The sequence below is a fragment of the Balaenoptera musculus genome, chromosome 11 (assembly GCF_009873245.2).
Source record: "Balaenoptera musculus isolate JJ_BM4_2016_0621 chromosome 11, mBalMus1.pri.v3, whole genome shotgun sequence".
Lineage (NCBI taxonomy): Eukaryota > Metazoa > Chordata > Mammalia > Artiodactyla > Balaenopteridae > Balaenoptera > Balaenoptera musculus.
Window position 1 is genome coordinate 47,790,164 of NC_045795.1, and position 15,342 is coordinate 47,805,505.

Below are 15,342 nucleotides of genomic sequence, written 5' to 3' on the forward strand. Positions count from 1 at the left end.
AAGATGAAAACCCATAGTACAGAAGACAGGGCTATGCCTGTTCCCTTAATGAACCACATTTATTAAAAATGACTACGACTGTACATAAAAATCCAGGGTCTCTAGAAAGCCTATAGGAGCTGGGGCGTCAGGTTTCTGTTTCCTCCCGTTACCAAGTTGGGAAGTGGGGGTGGCGGAGGAAGAGGATGACATGGGGGTTTTCCTTAGCACGTTTCAAGTTAGTACAGTAGCTGAATACATTCTTAACTAAGAAGTAAACAGAATATTCCCATATGTTGTGGGGATGACGAAACTTCCCCTGCTCCTGCAGCTGTGGTCCGGTGAATTGCAAATTCTTTACAAAGCCAAAGCACCAATTTTACATAATCTCATATACCTACGTAGACTATTTGTACAATATTTTCCACATTATTCTACAGTGAGTCTAAGCACACAACTGTACACTTTAAAATTCTCCGTTTTTGTTTGTTTGTTTTCTGGTGCCCCCCTCCCTTGCTGTCTCCTAAGTCCTACAAGCCACCCAGGCACACAGCAGAGGCCTAGTACACGAGGCGATCCTGGACTAGGGCAAACATGGCTTGTTTCAAAAGCCTGGGAAGAATCAAAGTCAGGTCAAACCAGCACCTTCACAAAGTTCTTGCCTCCCAGGCCTAACATCTTCTGTCCCCAGCAGAAAGCTAACAGCAAAAGTCCCTTATTGAAGGTTAATGCCCACCCTTCTATTCCAGAAGCAAAACATCTTACCACTCTGTGCTTCTATTTGCTTACAGATTTACAAATAAAAATGAGAACCAAAGCTTTCAACACCTTTGATGGCGCTAGGCACTCAGTCTTCACAGCCCAGTTCTCTGAATGTCTAGTGTCTCCAATAAATAAATCCATAACTTTGAATCACCTTCAAATTTAAAAACACTTGAAAGTCCTCCATTAATTTTATTAAAAAAGAAAAAAATGCTAGGCTTGTTTCAGTTACCTGAAGCAATCAAAAAGCTTTGGCACCTTCTTTTAGAGAATTGCACAAAACGGGATGCATCAGGGTGGAAGGCAAACGTCTTTTTGGCAACCTAGACAAAGAAGACAACAAAAAACACCACCAAGTCCATCGGCAAAAAGTTAGCTCATTTTGACGAGGTTAAAATAACTCTTTAGGGAGTCGTGTAAAAAGCATAATACCCCCCCATGCCTTTTGAGGTGTCTTTACTGTACTCTTCAGCATTGATGTCCTCGCACTTTATGGAGGGAGAATTTTCATTGCTAGAGGAGCTGGGAGACAGCCGCCTTCGCTTACAAGCACTGGTGTACACCCCTGAATCATTGGAGTCAAGAGACTTGATGGACGGGGGTGTCTCTATCCAAGAAGAGCTAATTTCTTCTTTGACTTTCTCCTTGGAGAGCTGATCTTCAGAGAACACAGGGGGGCTTGTCCTGGAAGTCCATGGGAGTCCAGCTGCCATCTTCCTTTGATAAGAACCTCTACCTCCCCACCCTGCCATTGCAGGGAAGGTGGGGTCAGGGTAATACCCCAGGGCATGGGATGTCTGGAGGGGCAAGGATTTAATACCATATGGGAGCAAGGTGCTGGAAGTATATTCAGACTCATAGGAACCGATGTCTAGTTTGTTGGTCCCAGGTTGCTGGACAGGTGTGACAAGCCATCGCTGGGGAGGGTTGGCCACCTCTTCGCTCTGTTGGGGTGAAAGGAGGCCGTTGGTCTGTGGCACGGTTCTCTCGCCATTATAATATCGGGCTTGAGGTAAAGTGTTGACAAAGGGCTCCGGGAAGAAGGACTGAATGCCGTACCGACCTCCGGGGACAATCTGATGGGATCTAGGAGAATCCGTGGGAGATGGAGTTAACCTGTCATTTTCGGAAGCGGTGTACATGCTACAATATAAAGAGAAACACTTAAAAAAAAACCCTAATGTTGTCCCCAAACAATCTACCTCCCAGAAATGAAGAAGGCTCTAGAGCAGGAGTGCTGGTGTGTCAAGTGGAGGGGTGGAGGTAGTAGGGATGCACTGGCCCATTTTAGCTGGACTTGGCTCATTGCGGCCAAATTTCCCACCACGAAAGAAAAAGCTTCCTCCCAAGCATTAAGCATTTAAACTGTAGAAAATGCATCTTTGCAAGTCCTAGAACTTGGAAGAACTTGGAGCAACTCTCCCTTCAGTGGTAGGGAAGGAATGCTGGCCATGGTGGGTAGAAATCCCAGATTTAAAAGGCATTTGTGGGGTCTTGCTGTTTGATGTTGTGAAAATGACATCCTCTTAGTGTCAGGTTTTTCTTATGTAAAAAAATGAGAGGGAATAATAATCCCTGCTCCTGAGAGAATAAAAAAACTGGGATCAAATGGAAAGGAAGGCATATAAATGCAGATTATGAAAATTTCAAATCTCCACTCAAATGTTAAAAAAAAAAACTCCTCATTTTTAAGCCCTTAACATTTCTTTAGAAATGAACAAAACCCTTCTGTGAAAATTCTAAAGAAAGATTAGTCAAGGCCAAAAATATGCAAAAATAAAAATAGGCAAAAATCCCAACCATGAAAGCTCTTCCTAGAATATGGTCTCAAGAAAGTGTCTGATTCGATATGTCTTGTTCAAAGATGACCAGGCAAGGAAAAATAAAGGTGCACTTACGAGTCATAGTTGTCCCTGAACCCTTTTGCAAAGGGGTTGTGATCAATCTTTAGTTGAGTTATCTAGACAAGGGAGAAAAAACAGTCATTGAGTGTTTTCTCTCTCACGCTGGACTGAGCTTCAGGGATTCTTGGGGACCATGGGGCACTCACATCGGTGTTTTGGTAGGCAGTCACTGCAATGAACTGCGTTTCTGAGAAGATGAAGGTCTGAGTCTTGGAGGGCTCGTTCAAGTCCTCCACGCCATCCTCTGTGACTTCAACGATGTGCAGTCGTGGTTGGTACTTGTGTAAAGACTGTAAGACTATCATCTGCAAATGGTACAGAGAAAAGAGCTGCCAAATCGAAAAAGTAAAGTCGATTTTGACAAATTCTGTATTTTGGAATGTGACTCCTGCTTGCTCCCCAGCAACAGCTAACTTTTCTATTGCCATTTTTGAAACTTAAAACATAGCTGGTTGTGTGTGTTTAAATAAACACTCTTGCCTCTTGGTTTCCTAAGTCGCCAAAAGATTTCAGTATTTCTGCTCCTAACAGTTAACTCACTGTTATTGAAATCCAGTAGGGAAAAAAATAAATAAATAAAAATGAGAAAGGTCAAAAGAAAAAAAAAAGACCAGAAAGAGGCAAGCAACAGGTACCTGCAAATATTACAAATACAATGAAGAGTATGGAAACTCATTAGAAAAGAGATTCACAGCCAGAAGACACCACCTCCTCTGTCACCCTACCTGGGTGTTGTTGTTATTTGCGCCTTTGTTATTGGTGAGTTTTAATTTCCCAAAGGAAATCTCCTGTCTCATCCAGTGGGAACCAGTATTAGGAGACTCTGGGTGAACATACATTTTGTTGCCTAAGAGAAAATGAAACAAAACACAAAACCCAAGCATAAAGGGCTGTTTGCAAATGGAGGTAGGGGAGGGGTATTTTACTACCTACGGGCAAGATTTAAGAGCTAGACTTAGAACACGGCTCCCATCATTAGCAGTTTAAGAAGGCCAGTGGAGACCAACTAGACTCTACTGATTCCCCTCCCAGGGCCCCTGTGCTTCCAGCCTTCCTTGGACAAGGCAAAAATGGAGCCAGTAGGCGATGCCTCTTGAAGGTTAACTTGGGGGCTTCTGAAGCTAGACAGGCAAGATCTGATGGAAGGTGGTTGGATTTTTATGATGAACTCAACCTTGAGGAGGCCTTTTCTCAAGTGAAGATTAGAATGCCAGGAGCCCTTGCCACCTGGAGAGTTTACAGCAATTCCTTTCTCAAAGGTAGGGATGTGGAGGGAAGGGCTAGAGTAGGGTCATGGTTAAAATTCTATATACTAGTAGGCAAGAAGTCTGACTTAGCAATTCTCTCTCTTAATCAAACAATCAACACAAAGAAACTCCTAACACTTCCAGGCCCCGGATGTGGAGGGAGGGATGTGAGATTTAAATGTGCCTTGAGTCTTGAGTGTCTTGAGTCAGGGGCTCCCGCCGATCCACCCTGCCCAGGCCCTTTCACTCCTCACCCTGCATGTTATTGTCGGCTTTTCCGCAGGTCACCCATTTGCCCCCCTGGAAGCGCCAGTGGTTGGGGTCCGCCAGCACCACTTCTACGAACACGTTGTAGTGGGCGGTGGGATTGAGTCCGTTTATGTTGAAACTCAAGAAAGGAAACATGCGTCTGTGCAAGGGAACAGAACCAGGAGATTTAAATCGGAACGCCTGGGCACAGGCCCACGCTCAAGGACGACATTTAGAAGTCTACAGACGAACAGAATACCGGTAGATAAAGTGGCCCTCACTACGTAAAATATTCTTGAGTTGGCAACTCTCGGAACATCTCTTTTCTGAAATAATTTGCCCCAATCCCCGCCCTTCTGCACCACTCACTCAAGTTCTTGACCCTTTCAGATGCTCATTTATTTTCTTCCAGGATGTTTAAAAATCATTATTTTCTATATGTATAAGTGCCAGAGAACATTAAGTTGTTCTCGTAAAAGTCCCCTTTGGACGTCCCTCTCCCAGCACCCACCCCTCACTTTCCCCAGAAGTAACCACTGCCCGCAGTGGGATGTGTATCCGAACTTTCTCAGGCCTGGGACCCCAGCCCCGTCTGACTCCAGGTCGGGCCTAACCCACTACCCGGACCAGCCCTCGTTGCCGGCGCTCTGGTCCTCGCGCTCGTCGCCCGGATGCGCCCCGCGGAGACCCTGGCGCCTAAAACTGCGGGAGCCCATGCCCTATGCTCAGAGAGGGTAGCCACCCTTGGAGCCTTCCCGCATCCGCGGCTCCTCGCCCGCCTTCAGGGACCGGCGTACCGCCGGCCGGGCGTACCTAGGAAATCCAGCTTTGTGGACAAGCCCCAGTTTCCACTTCCGCCTCCTCCTCGTCAGTCCAGGTGAGGGTGACGAGAGAGAAGGGGGGAAGCAGCCGTAGCCTTAGCGCCCTGCACAAACCGCCGGTGCGCGGACGGGAGGGACATCGGACTGGAGATGCGGCGTCTCCACTGGCTGCGCACGGAAACTCACTCTCCCAGCCAAGAGCGGAGCAGGCGGGCGGCGGTTCCCCATTCCCGGCCACCCTCAGGACCACACAGGTCCTCTCTGCCCCCGCGCTTCGGGGCCCCTCCGCGCTGCGCTCACCTGCCCTGTTTCGTAATGATCATCTCGGTTTGGTGGCGGTGGAACTTGAGCCACAGAGGCCGGTTGCACAGGTAGACGTGGGCGCGGAAGCCGGAGCCGGGAACCCCCAGGCCCCCCAGTCCTCCGCAGGAACCCGCGGCTGCTGCCCCGGAGTACGGCCCGTAGAGCGGAGCCCCCTGGCCGTACTGATAGGCGCCCGGGGCGCCTCCCCCGCCGCTGCCGCCCGCGCCGCCGCTCGCGCCTGCTCCCGGGCCGAACTGCGCCCTGCCGGGTGGGCACACGGCCGCGGGGAAGCCGCCGGGGGGCAGCATGGAGCCGTAGGGGTAGCGCGCCCCGTTGGGAGCCGGGTACACAGATCCGTGGGGCGCCCCGGCCGCCGCCTGGTACGGGAACAGCGAGCAGGGCGCGGCCAGCTCGGAGCCCTGAGGCCCAGGGGACTGGAGGTAGTAGCGCTCCGAGCTCAGGCTGTCCATGGAGTAGCGCGCGCTGGCGGCGGCGGCGGCCGCGGCGGCGGCGGCGGCGGCGGAGGGCAGCTCCTCCTCCCCGCAGGGGGAGCCCTTGCGGCCGTCCGGGGGCCCCGGCTTGGCCACGGCCGCGGTGCCAGCAAAGGCGTCCCCGGCGTCGGCGTCACTGAGCATGGCCGCGGGGGCCCCCGCACCGGCGGCTGCGGGCTCCCCGCTCCCTGCCTCGCACGAGAGGCTGCCCGAGAACTTCTTGGGCGCTTTGTCTAAGTCCAGCCTCTGAGGCGAGGGGGCCGCTCCCGGGAGGTGGCCGGCGCTCCCGCCGCCACCGCCTCGCGCCCCCTCCAGCGGGTAGAAGTGCGCGCCGGGCAGGTTCACCGAGCTCACCAAGAGCTGCTCCCCTAACTGCATGCTTTGCAGAGCGCAGACGGCAGCTGGCTGCTTCCTCTCCGGCCGCGGCCTGATTATAAAGGCAGGATGAGGGAGCCAGCGCCCTCTTCCGAGGGGAAGGTAACTTCCCCTTCCTCCTGTGCCTGGGTACCCACCTGGCGACACGCGGACCGCTAAGGCGCGCACTCGCGCGTCCCGAACCCAGCGCCCTTTCCACAAGGAAAGGGCACTGAATTTGATGGCAGGAGGCGAAATCTGACCGAGAAGCCCTCTCCTTTTTCTTCCGCGTCCCTTTTGCCTCTCTGGACCTCCACCCTCCTCCCCCGCACACACGGGAAGAGGTCTTAGATCTCTCTCCCCATCCACCCACCAGCGCTAGCCTTTCTGCCTTTCTCGACTGAAAAACTATCGGTCAAGTTGACCACTTGGAAACTTGCAGGCTGTCATTGGCTGCTTTATATATGTGAGGCCAGGGAGGGGCTTCGCGGCCCCACAGCCTCGGGACCCTCCTATTGGCTGGTGGAGGTGACACTAATTCAATTAGGCATTTACTAATTGGATCAAGTAGCCTGCGACTTTCTTTTCCTTTAGCTTGATTTTATTTCTTTTTCTTTTTCTTTTCTTTCTTTCCTTTTTTTTGAGACTCAGTCCTGCTGTGAGAATCAATCCTGGTGTCTGTATTTCGCTGGAATTTAGTGGAACAGGGTTTGAGGTCTCCGTAGCAGGGTCCACTCTTGACACAGAAGTCGTCACAGCACTCTGAGCCGGGGGATGCGGGGACGGGAGCAAGTTCTAGAGGCCGGAGGTAGAAATGTTCTGCAAGCTGATGGCTTGCAGGGAGGCACCGGTTTCTGAGGGTGGGGATCTGGGACGAGCTGGAGTGAGGCCCAAGGAAGTCTCTTCCCTCGTCGGGGGCTGTAACTTCAGGCACACTTTCTTCCCGATTGGAGAGGACTCTCTGGCCTTCAACAAGCAGGAACCACTTTTTGTTCGGCCCCACCTTTTTACTCAGTGGGAAGTGTTTGTGGAGAGGAACCCGGCGTTGGGCTTTTGGGATTCCAGGGGCGGCGAGAGCACACTGCAGTTCTTGAGGACAGAAGCCGTCAGCTTATGAATCAGAAGCCCCGGTGGGGTGGGATACTGGGAAGACCCTCATCCCCACGCCATCACGCCTGCTTTCAGGAGGCAATCACTTTTACTCCCCACAATTTAAAATCCACGCTCAGTTTCCCTGAATCTCGGATCCCACCCCCTCCCATCTTCAGTTGGGCCTGACACCGAGAAACAAAGCAGCCTCCCGGTTAAGATTCCCTGCGCCTCTCCTCTGCAGCGCAACACAGAAGGTGGAATAATTAGTGAAATAATCAGTTTGATATGGAATTAAGCCCTTTTGCCCCAGCTGCCTATTTCTCCACTGCGTTTTTGCAGACAGCAGAGCAAGATGATGCCGTCCTATTGTATTGTTTATTAATACCCGCACGTTTCGTTGCGGGTAAGGAGAAGCCTGAATATTTGCTGTTAATAAGCAATTACAGACGCGGCTTGTAATCGCTCCGGGAGCGCGTTTTCCGGCTGAGAGGTCGGGACTCTGCTTCCCCAACCGAACGCGATCACACGGGAAACTCTTCACCCGCAACACGAGGCGGTCGCGGGATTCGTTGAGCGCGCACACGCCGGTGCAGAACGGCTCGAAGCTTTCCAACCTAGGTTCAAACCACAGCAGCATCGATACTGGCACGTCTGAGTTAGAGAGTGAGGCGGCTCTTAATGCACTCGGACGCGGTTACCAGGTCTTCGCGGTAGTGGAAACAGGGAGCGCGAGAAGGTTTTCAGGGTCAAGGCCCAGCCAGGGCGGGGGAGAGAGCAAGTTAGGCGAGTGGCCCGGGTGGGGGCCTCGCAGGTCCGGGCACAGCAGCCCAGGAGCAGATTCCTGGAACGCTGGCCCGGAGCGCGCTCAGCCCAGCACTTCTCCCGTGTCGTCCCACCAGTTTCGGCTTGGCTCTCTGCTCTGATCACCCCACTGTCCACTCCCACCTCGTCGGCTTTAGTTTTCTTTTGACTCAGGGAAGTCTTGGAGAATTGCATTTTCCAAGTACTTTGTGCTTTTCAAGACTTCAAGACTTCAAGATATTCAACGTGGAGGTTCTGTGAGCGGGGCTCACGAGATCAAGAGCAAGGAAAGAAAGGGCAGCTTGGCGGGGGAGCCCGGGCTAGGGGATCTTGTTACCACTCAAGGCTCTTCCACATTAGCCTTGACCTGAGCTGCAGGATGTTTGAGGAAAAAGTAGGGAGGAGATCAGATCTCACGTTTTTGGAGACAGAGTGGCTGGGGTTAGATCGCAGTTTTGCGCCTGATCTCAGCGAGACAGCGGGCCTCGGTGTCCCGAATTGCTTTCGAGGAGGCCAGGGAAGCTCTGCGCGTGGCAAAGCGCCACTGCAGGCAACAGGCATCGCTCCGACCCACTCTGGCGCAAATAACGCGAGCCAGCTGTCCCCCGTGCCACATCAGAAAGGCTTGATTTTATTCCAGCCACAGAGCAAGCTCTTGAAAGCGCGTGGGTTCATTTGAGTGCTACCTAATTATGAAATATATACACGGTATGTGTAATTAGGATTAGTGTTGATTCTTGAGGCAGGAAATTGCACTTTATATCTCCCCACCTCCCCAATATAGCTATCCTTTTGCCCAAACTTGAACACATTTTACAGGCGGAGAAACAAAGAGAAGTTCAAAGAGAATAAAAATTCGGGCTCTACAAAACCGCTCTGGGGCCCGGATTTTTGGAACATGGAAAATATACCCATAATTTATATTACATTTATAGATATATATTACAAATTCCTTTTGAACATAATGAAAAGCACTGTTTCAACTAAAGATTTTTTTTTCTGACTGCATAGAGATAAAGAAATCTCCTTTAATGGTTCTTCTGTATTAATTACATTATTATTATTACATATGGAATATATTAGTCTAAATGCCTGGAGAGTTATAGATGAGCAAATCTGTGACTGATTTCCTACTTGAAATGGGCTTTCCTTTTGCTGGCTCAGTTTTACTGATAACCAGGGAAAGAGGCATAAAAATTATTTTCACACGTCCTAGTCGCACTTTAAAATGTAATCACTCTTTTCCAGAAACAGGAACAGAAAAGAAAGCTAAAGCAGTGCCTTCAGTGAACAAGTCAGGCAGCACCCTCCTTAGATTGGGTGGGCAAATAGCACAGCCTTGCAGCCTGTTTGCTGTTTGATTTCAATTACACCCCAAGCTTCATGAAATCCAAATGAGACATTTATTGAAAGGTGCCTGGTTTTATGTGGCTCAACTGACAGTGTACGGGAATACATTGAACAAAAACATCAACATTAGGGAGGAAACGTGGAGAACACTTGGAACCCCAGACCCAAGTGCTGGCTGGATTAACTCAAATCTTGCACCTTTCAGCCTGAGACTGGAGGGAGCAGGACCCTTTGAAAGCTACAAGGAAGCCAAGGTTACGCCTGTGTGTGAGCCTATTAAAGGTCTTATGCTGTATTGTCTTGAGCAATAATACCAGCTTCATGCTACTGTCTTAAACTGATAACACAAAGTTATTGCCAACCTGGCCAGGGCACCTCTTCACCCCTTTCTCCCCCTTAAAGGTAACCAATATCAGTGCATTCAGCTTTTAAAGGCAAAACTGAGAAGCATTTCGCTGTAAGACGGTATTACATAACAGATACATACAAACGTATGAATAAATTACAGGGGTGAGTTATAAATGAGTGCAGTGAGAAATGGTTTACCTCCCCTCCCCGCCACAACCAAGGGGGCCCATATAAATGTCCCAATAAATTCTATTATTTTCACCCCCACTAAAAATGTGTTATCAAAACACTGTCCGTGTTATTCAAACACTTTGTAAATTCTGAGCAGACTTGCTGCCGGTTCTCCTTTTAACCCTAGGAAAACATTCCAACATTAACCGGTCACCAGCGCTTCGCCTGGACTCTGGGCAAACGTCAATGGGTTTTTTGTGGTGAGTTGGTCCTTTTACTATTTATCTATGGCCTTTTCTTTGTTGATGTTACATTTTATTTCGCCATCGCGGGTTCACTCTTTGGCCCTTTGTTCTCTGATGGCCAGATTCCCACCTCCACTAGGCTTTCTGAAGGGGGAGGAGGCTTCCATCACGGTAAGGTTGTTCATGTTTAGATTTTTTATTTTAAGAAAATGTCCCGTAAGATAACTTTTTTCAAGAAAATGTCCATTGGCAAGGACAAGTAGTGTTGATTTTGCTGAGAACAGCAAGATAGTCCCACCAACAGTTTCACTTTTTATAAGAATTTGAATTCACCGTGACCCTGAAATAGACTGATCACTTGCTTTAAAAGAAATCCACAAATGTGTCCACAAATGAGTGAGGCAAAGGGTTATATTAAACCCACTGTATTTTTCAAACAAAACGACCAATTTAAACTATTATCTTCAGCTATCAATCTATGTATTTTGATTGCTAAGTGCAGGTGTAGTTCACTGTTAAAATATGAGGAGGTGGGGATTGGGGAATGAAAGTTAATAAACATACCAAAAGTTGCTTATTACAAAAAATAAGTGATCTTAAACATTGGATCAAGAATCTTCTTTATGAAAGTATTTTTTAAACTGCAAATGAATTCCTGGATTTAACTGCTGTTCTATCATCATCATCATCAACATCATATTTATGGAAGTTACAGATCCACATAAATAACAAGAAAGACTACATGAGGCAAAATAAAGTGAAATACTCTCAAAAATAAAGTAGGGGAATGTTTGGCTAATCATTGCTACATTAAAATATGAGTTATATAGGGCTCTCCCTGTCTTGCTTACTTTCGTACCTCGAAAGGCCTGACTCTTAGTAGGTGCTCATCTCTTAATTGAAAGAAAGGGGTTACTAAATCTGCAGACTAGAACAGACAAAATAGCCCAAGGACAGTGTCAGGGCTCAGGCTTTATAACCATGGAGATGAAAGTGAAAGGTTTTTTTTTTTCTAAAAGAAAAAGAAAACACAGATCTTCCTAAACTAATGGACCCGGCATTTTCACCTTTTTTAGATTCTTAAAAGATGTTTTAAATCTTTTTCTTTAGACCTTTCTTAATCCAGAGCTCTTACATTATTGCAAGGCTTTCTGTATGCATGTTAATGTGGACATTCTTCCACAGGAAAACAGAAAAGTGAATGCCAGAATTGCAGGACAGCTGTTGATGGGAACAACCACCATGTAGCCACTGAGAAATATTATCGTGAAATCACTTGCACATCACTAACAGGATCAGCAGAATCAATGGAAATTAATGTTTCAACAGAAGGCACCTCTATGATGCAGGTGTGGCAGGATGTCTACACAACAGGTGGGCAGAATCAAATCCTGTTGACCAGAGCTTCAGGTGACATGGGCAGCTGGAATCTCCCATCCAGGCCCGAGGTGAGAAAGGGGGAGAGGGGAAGTCTGGGTTGGGGAGTTCTCAGAAGAACGTGTTAAGCCCTTAAGATAACCAAGGAAGGAGAGTGAGAGGGAAGGAGGAGGGAAGGAAGGTCGACAGGAAACAGAAACCAAAGAGATCATTCCTTAAACCTGTCTTTTCAGATCCCTAAGGGAAAAGCCTAAAGTTGTATGCAGAAACGTCTGGGTTTGTGGCTGCACCTTTCACTAGCTTGGTGGGTCTCAGCAAGTTCCTTAACGTGTCTGTCCCCAATTTCCACGTGTCGTGACCACATACAGAATGGAAAGCAGTTAGCACAGCACCCAGCACACAGGAAAGTCTGCAGTCTTTCCTATCACTCCAATCACACTTACGCTGAGCTCACTTTTTTGCCCTGGACACTGGGCTAAATGAGGGCTCAGGAACCTTAGTCTTTCTCTTCCAGAAATTCCCACTCTGATGGGGGAGCAGGCCAGGAGCAAACCGCTCAAGGGCAAAGTGAACCAGAGGTAGAAAGCGGGAGTGACTCAGTCAGAGCCTGAGAGGAGAGTCCCCACTCGTTCCAGCGGCTCCTCTCAGTTTCCCCAAAAGCGGGGGAAGCCCAGCGAGGCCCGGGAGCGCGGCCGGGGAGGCGCACTTCAAAAGGAGGCGGCGGGCGCCCGACCCCGGTGCGTCTTCCGCCCGCCCCGGGCCCCCATTAGCATCTGTTTTTCCCAGGCTTCCCGCCCGCCCGCCCCCCGCCGGGATTTTGCCGTTCCGGCAGATTACTAGCCAGAGAAAGAAAATAAGGTATTTAGCTCAGGTTTTGTTCTCCACCTACTTGGTTAAACGCCCGAGGAGGAAGGAGTTAAGTTAATAGTCGGAAGCCTCCCGCGGGGCACCCCGAACTGGGAGTCCCCGAAAAGGACGCCGTCTGCGGCCTCTAGTTGAGAGGACAGGGCTGGGCAAGATCAACCGAGGGGGCGGCATGGAGGAGGCTCCCAAGCCCAGGTCGACCTGGGAGGCTCAACCGCTCGGCAGGTCCGGGGGGCCCGTGGAAGCGCCTTTTCCTACAGATTCTGAGGGTTCACAGGAAAGGAGTCTCTAGGGGGAGCAGAGAGCAGCTGGGATCATTTCTCCACCCAGTTGGGGCTGACTTTTCAAGCATAGAGTTGATCCTCGAATCTACAGCCAAAGGAGGAAAACAATGAAAGAAGCAGCGGCTGACTATAGGCCAGACTCTCTGCTTTACCCGTACGACCTTTTAAAATTAGCACCCTAGAATGCTATCATCCCATTTTACAGGAGAGTAAAGTGATGCTTGGAGAGGTGAAGGCCCTTGTCTAAAGGCACACAGCTAAAAATGGTAGCCCGGGAATTTGAATCCAGGAGGTCTGAGCTGCGGGGCTCCCAATAGAGGGGTTAAGTACGTGTGAATGGGGCGGGGTGCGGGGTTTCTTTGAGGGGGAAGGCTCCGAGGTGGATGTTAGAATGGAGACCCCGCGTGGCTTCGGAGGAAGCGAGTGGACGGCGTTCGGTGACCATCTGTGGCCGCTGGACCTTAAGAATGAATCTCTTTGGAGGAAGCTGGGCCCCATAGCTCCAGCCTAAATCCCAGTCCTGGGTTCGAGTCGGTCCTTCTTGCTTGGGGTAACCATAGCAGGGGTGCACCGCTCTCTGCAAGCTAGGGCTGGGTCAAGCCCTGGGCACACAATAATACCCCATGTAAACCCCCACTACCACCTCAACAGACGTAGGTACTTCTATCATCCCCATTTTACAGATAAGAAAACCGAGGCTGGGAGAGGCAAAGTAAACTTGCCTGAGGGTGTGCAACTTGTGAACATCAGGTCCGGGCGGACAGGGAAGCTGGGGAGATCGCGCTCTTTCCCTGGAACTCTGAAACCTTGAATAGAGAACTGGGGTCTCCCGGCCTCGAGCTTTTATCGAGGGGCAATGGGCTGAAGGGGCGGCGCGGAAGCAACGGACAGTTCTCGACCCCCTGCCCGCCCATTTCCTCTTCTCTTCGCATACCCAGCTGCGCGGGCCGCTGGTCCCACCTGGGCCTGGGCTGGGATTTGGGGGACGTCGGGGCCCTTCTCGTCTCCCCGGCAGACGCTCGAAGCCTCTGAATCGCGCCCGGGTCGGGAAGAGGGACTGCCCGGTGGGTCAGGCCCTCCGCTGCGAGCGGGGCTTCTGCGGCCGCCCGAACCCCGCGACGCGCAGCGCGGGGACGCGCGGCGCCCGCGGAGCAGCCAACTCCGCCTCCAGGGAGTCTCCAAGGGCTCCGCGCTCCCGGCGAACGCCAGCATCACCGTGCACCGTCGCCCCCACCCACGGACCGGCAGGCGTCCTGAGCAAAAAATGCCGATTCCAGGCAGGGGTTGGAACCCAGACGTCTGCTCCCGGGACAGGAGGGGCCTCCCCGAGCGTGGGTTCCCGGTTTTTGCCCCGCGGCCGGCTTCGAACTCCAAAGGCACTCCGGGTTGCCCTCGGGCAGTGGAGCGCCTCAGTTCCCCTTGGTCCCTTTGTCTGGAATAAAAAGATATTGGGGGTGGGTCCCACATAATTCCCCCGTCCTCCCTCTTTGCCTTTTCACGCCACGAACCTTTCTCCCTGTGTGTTAGGTCAGCCTCGAAGGCAGAGGCTAACTAAGTTGGACTTCTTTGACTCCACCAAACAGAGATAAATGTGTATGTGTATCATATAATGTATTGTAGTGTGTTATATATAATAAAATATAATATCTTTGACAACAATAGAATATGTTATGTACAACACCCTACAGTATATAATATATAAAATCAATGTATATTTTAAAACAGATCTGTAGAAGGCTTAAAAAAACTCAAAAAGCCGCCAGGTTGCAACGTCTGGCGCCTCGGCCTGTTGGCAACCACGGTTAATTTCTTGTGTGTATTTCCGGGGCTTATTATGTGTTTGCACCAGCCAATAGATATGTACCTGAATTTCCCCTTGTCTGTCCCCCACCCATCCGCACTCTTTTATGTACACTATTCAACACTTTGCTTTTTTCACTTAAAATACATCTTTAACTTAGTTCCTGGAGAAGTCGGGGTTTTGCTAGCTCAGCACAACCCGGGGGCACAATTGGCGGGAAACGCTTAGCTAAATGCCGCGGGCGCTGGGTGGGGGTGGGGCCTCTCCTGGCAGTCGCGGTCCCCTGGGAGGCCGCCCGCGGGTCTGCGCCCCCGGAAGCGCGCGGCGGGAGGGGAGGTTTGCGCCGCGGGAGGCGCAGCGCCCCCTCGCTCCACGTGCGCGGAACCCCGCCCCGGCCTCGCTGTGGGAGTTTTCCTTTCTTTGAGACACTCCCATTATTTGTCACCTGAGACCCCAGAAGCGGGTAAACAAGCTCCCGAACCCTGTGCCCGGACCCGGTGCTCCGGAGGTTCCTGTGCGGGAGAGCGATCTGTTAGACGGCGCCGTTGCTGATCAAAGCGGAGGACCTGGAGGGGACAGTCAGCCCCAATAACATCCCGCTTGGCTTGGCTGCCGGGGGCGGATGAAGTTGGGCAGATGCGGGCCAGAAATGCGTGTTGCCAAAGACCCAAGGAGTGACGCGATCTGAATTACTTCCTAAATACCCTTTAGACTCAATGGCGACTCTTGAGGAGGCCGAAGCTCCCTGCGCTTCTCCTTCGAGGTCTCTTATGAGGCTCAGCTCAAAGCAGGGGCGGGACGCTGGGTGAGGGACTGGACGAGGTTGACAAGAAAAAGCTTTCATGTCCCAGGGAGCTGGTGGAAGATACAAACAGCACCAAGTCACTAGTTAAGAGATT

The 15,342-nt window shown here is 50.7% G+C and overlaps 2 protein-coding genes across 3 annotated transcripts; one reads left to right on the forward strand and one right to left on the reverse strand.

Annotated features, from left to right (window-relative positions):
• Positions 1–477: 477 nt before the first annotated feature.
• Positions 478–6,660, reverse strand: EOMES (eomesodermin). 2 transcript variants are annotated; one of them, XM_036870753.1, is made up of 6 exons: positions 5,263–6,660; positions 4,147–4,301; positions 3,371–3,492; positions 2,792–2,950; positions 2,640–2,701; positions 478–1,827 (listed from the first exon to the last, which is right to left on the reverse strand). In XM_036870753.1, the coding sequence occupies exons 1-6, from the start codon at positions 6,132–6,134 to the stop codon at positions 1,146–1,148; spliced, it is 2,052 nt and encodes a 683-aa protein (XP_036726648.1). In that variant the 5' UTR covers positions 6,135–6,660; the 3' UTR covers positions 478–1,145. The 2 variants fall into 2 exon arrangements, with proteins under 2 accessions (XP_036726648.1, XP_036726647.1); XM_036870752.1 differs by having other exon boundaries at positions 478–1,884; positions 5,263–6,658.
• LOC118904249 lies at positions 2,904–14,250 on the forward strand. Its single transcript, XM_036870161.1, has 7 exons — positions 2,904–2,937; positions 4,176–4,402; positions 4,744–5,018; positions 5,207–5,333; positions 10,060–10,132; positions 11,303–11,565; positions 13,581–14,250. The coding sequence occupies exons 1-7, from the start codon at positions 2,904–2,906 to the stop codon at positions 14,109–14,111; spliced, it is 1,530 nt and encodes a 509-aa protein (XP_036726056.1). The 3' UTR covers positions 14,112–14,250.
• Positions 14,251–15,342: the final 1,092 nt, after the last annotated feature.

Excerpts from the sequence above, each read along its gene's own strand:
- LOC118904249 (XM_036870161.1), top strand. The coding sequence starts at position 2,904 with ATGTGCAGTCGTGGTTGGTACTTGTGTAAAGACT. Across the intron at positions 5,334-10,059 it reads CACAGAGGCCGGTTGCACAG|GAAAACATTCCAACATTAAC; the intron begins GTAGACGTGGGC and ends TTTTAACCCTAG. Across the intron at positions 10,133-11,302 it reads ACGTCAATGGGTTTTTTGTG|GAAAACAGAAAAGTGAATGC; the intron begins GTGAGTTGGTCC and ends ATTCTTCCACAG.
- EOMES (XM_036870752.1), bottom strand. The coding sequence starts at position 6,134 with ATGCAGTTAGGGGAGCAGCTCTTGGTGAGCTCGGTGAACCTGCCCGGC. Across the intron at positions 2,951-3,370 it reads CAAATAACAACAACACCCAG|ATGATAGTCTTACAGTCTTT; the intron begins GTAGGGTGACAG and ends TACCATTTGCAG. Across the intron at positions 2,702-2,791 it reads CTGCCTACCAAAACACCGAT|ATAACTCAACTAAAGATTGA; the intron begins GTGAGTGCCCCA and ends TCCCTTGTCTAG.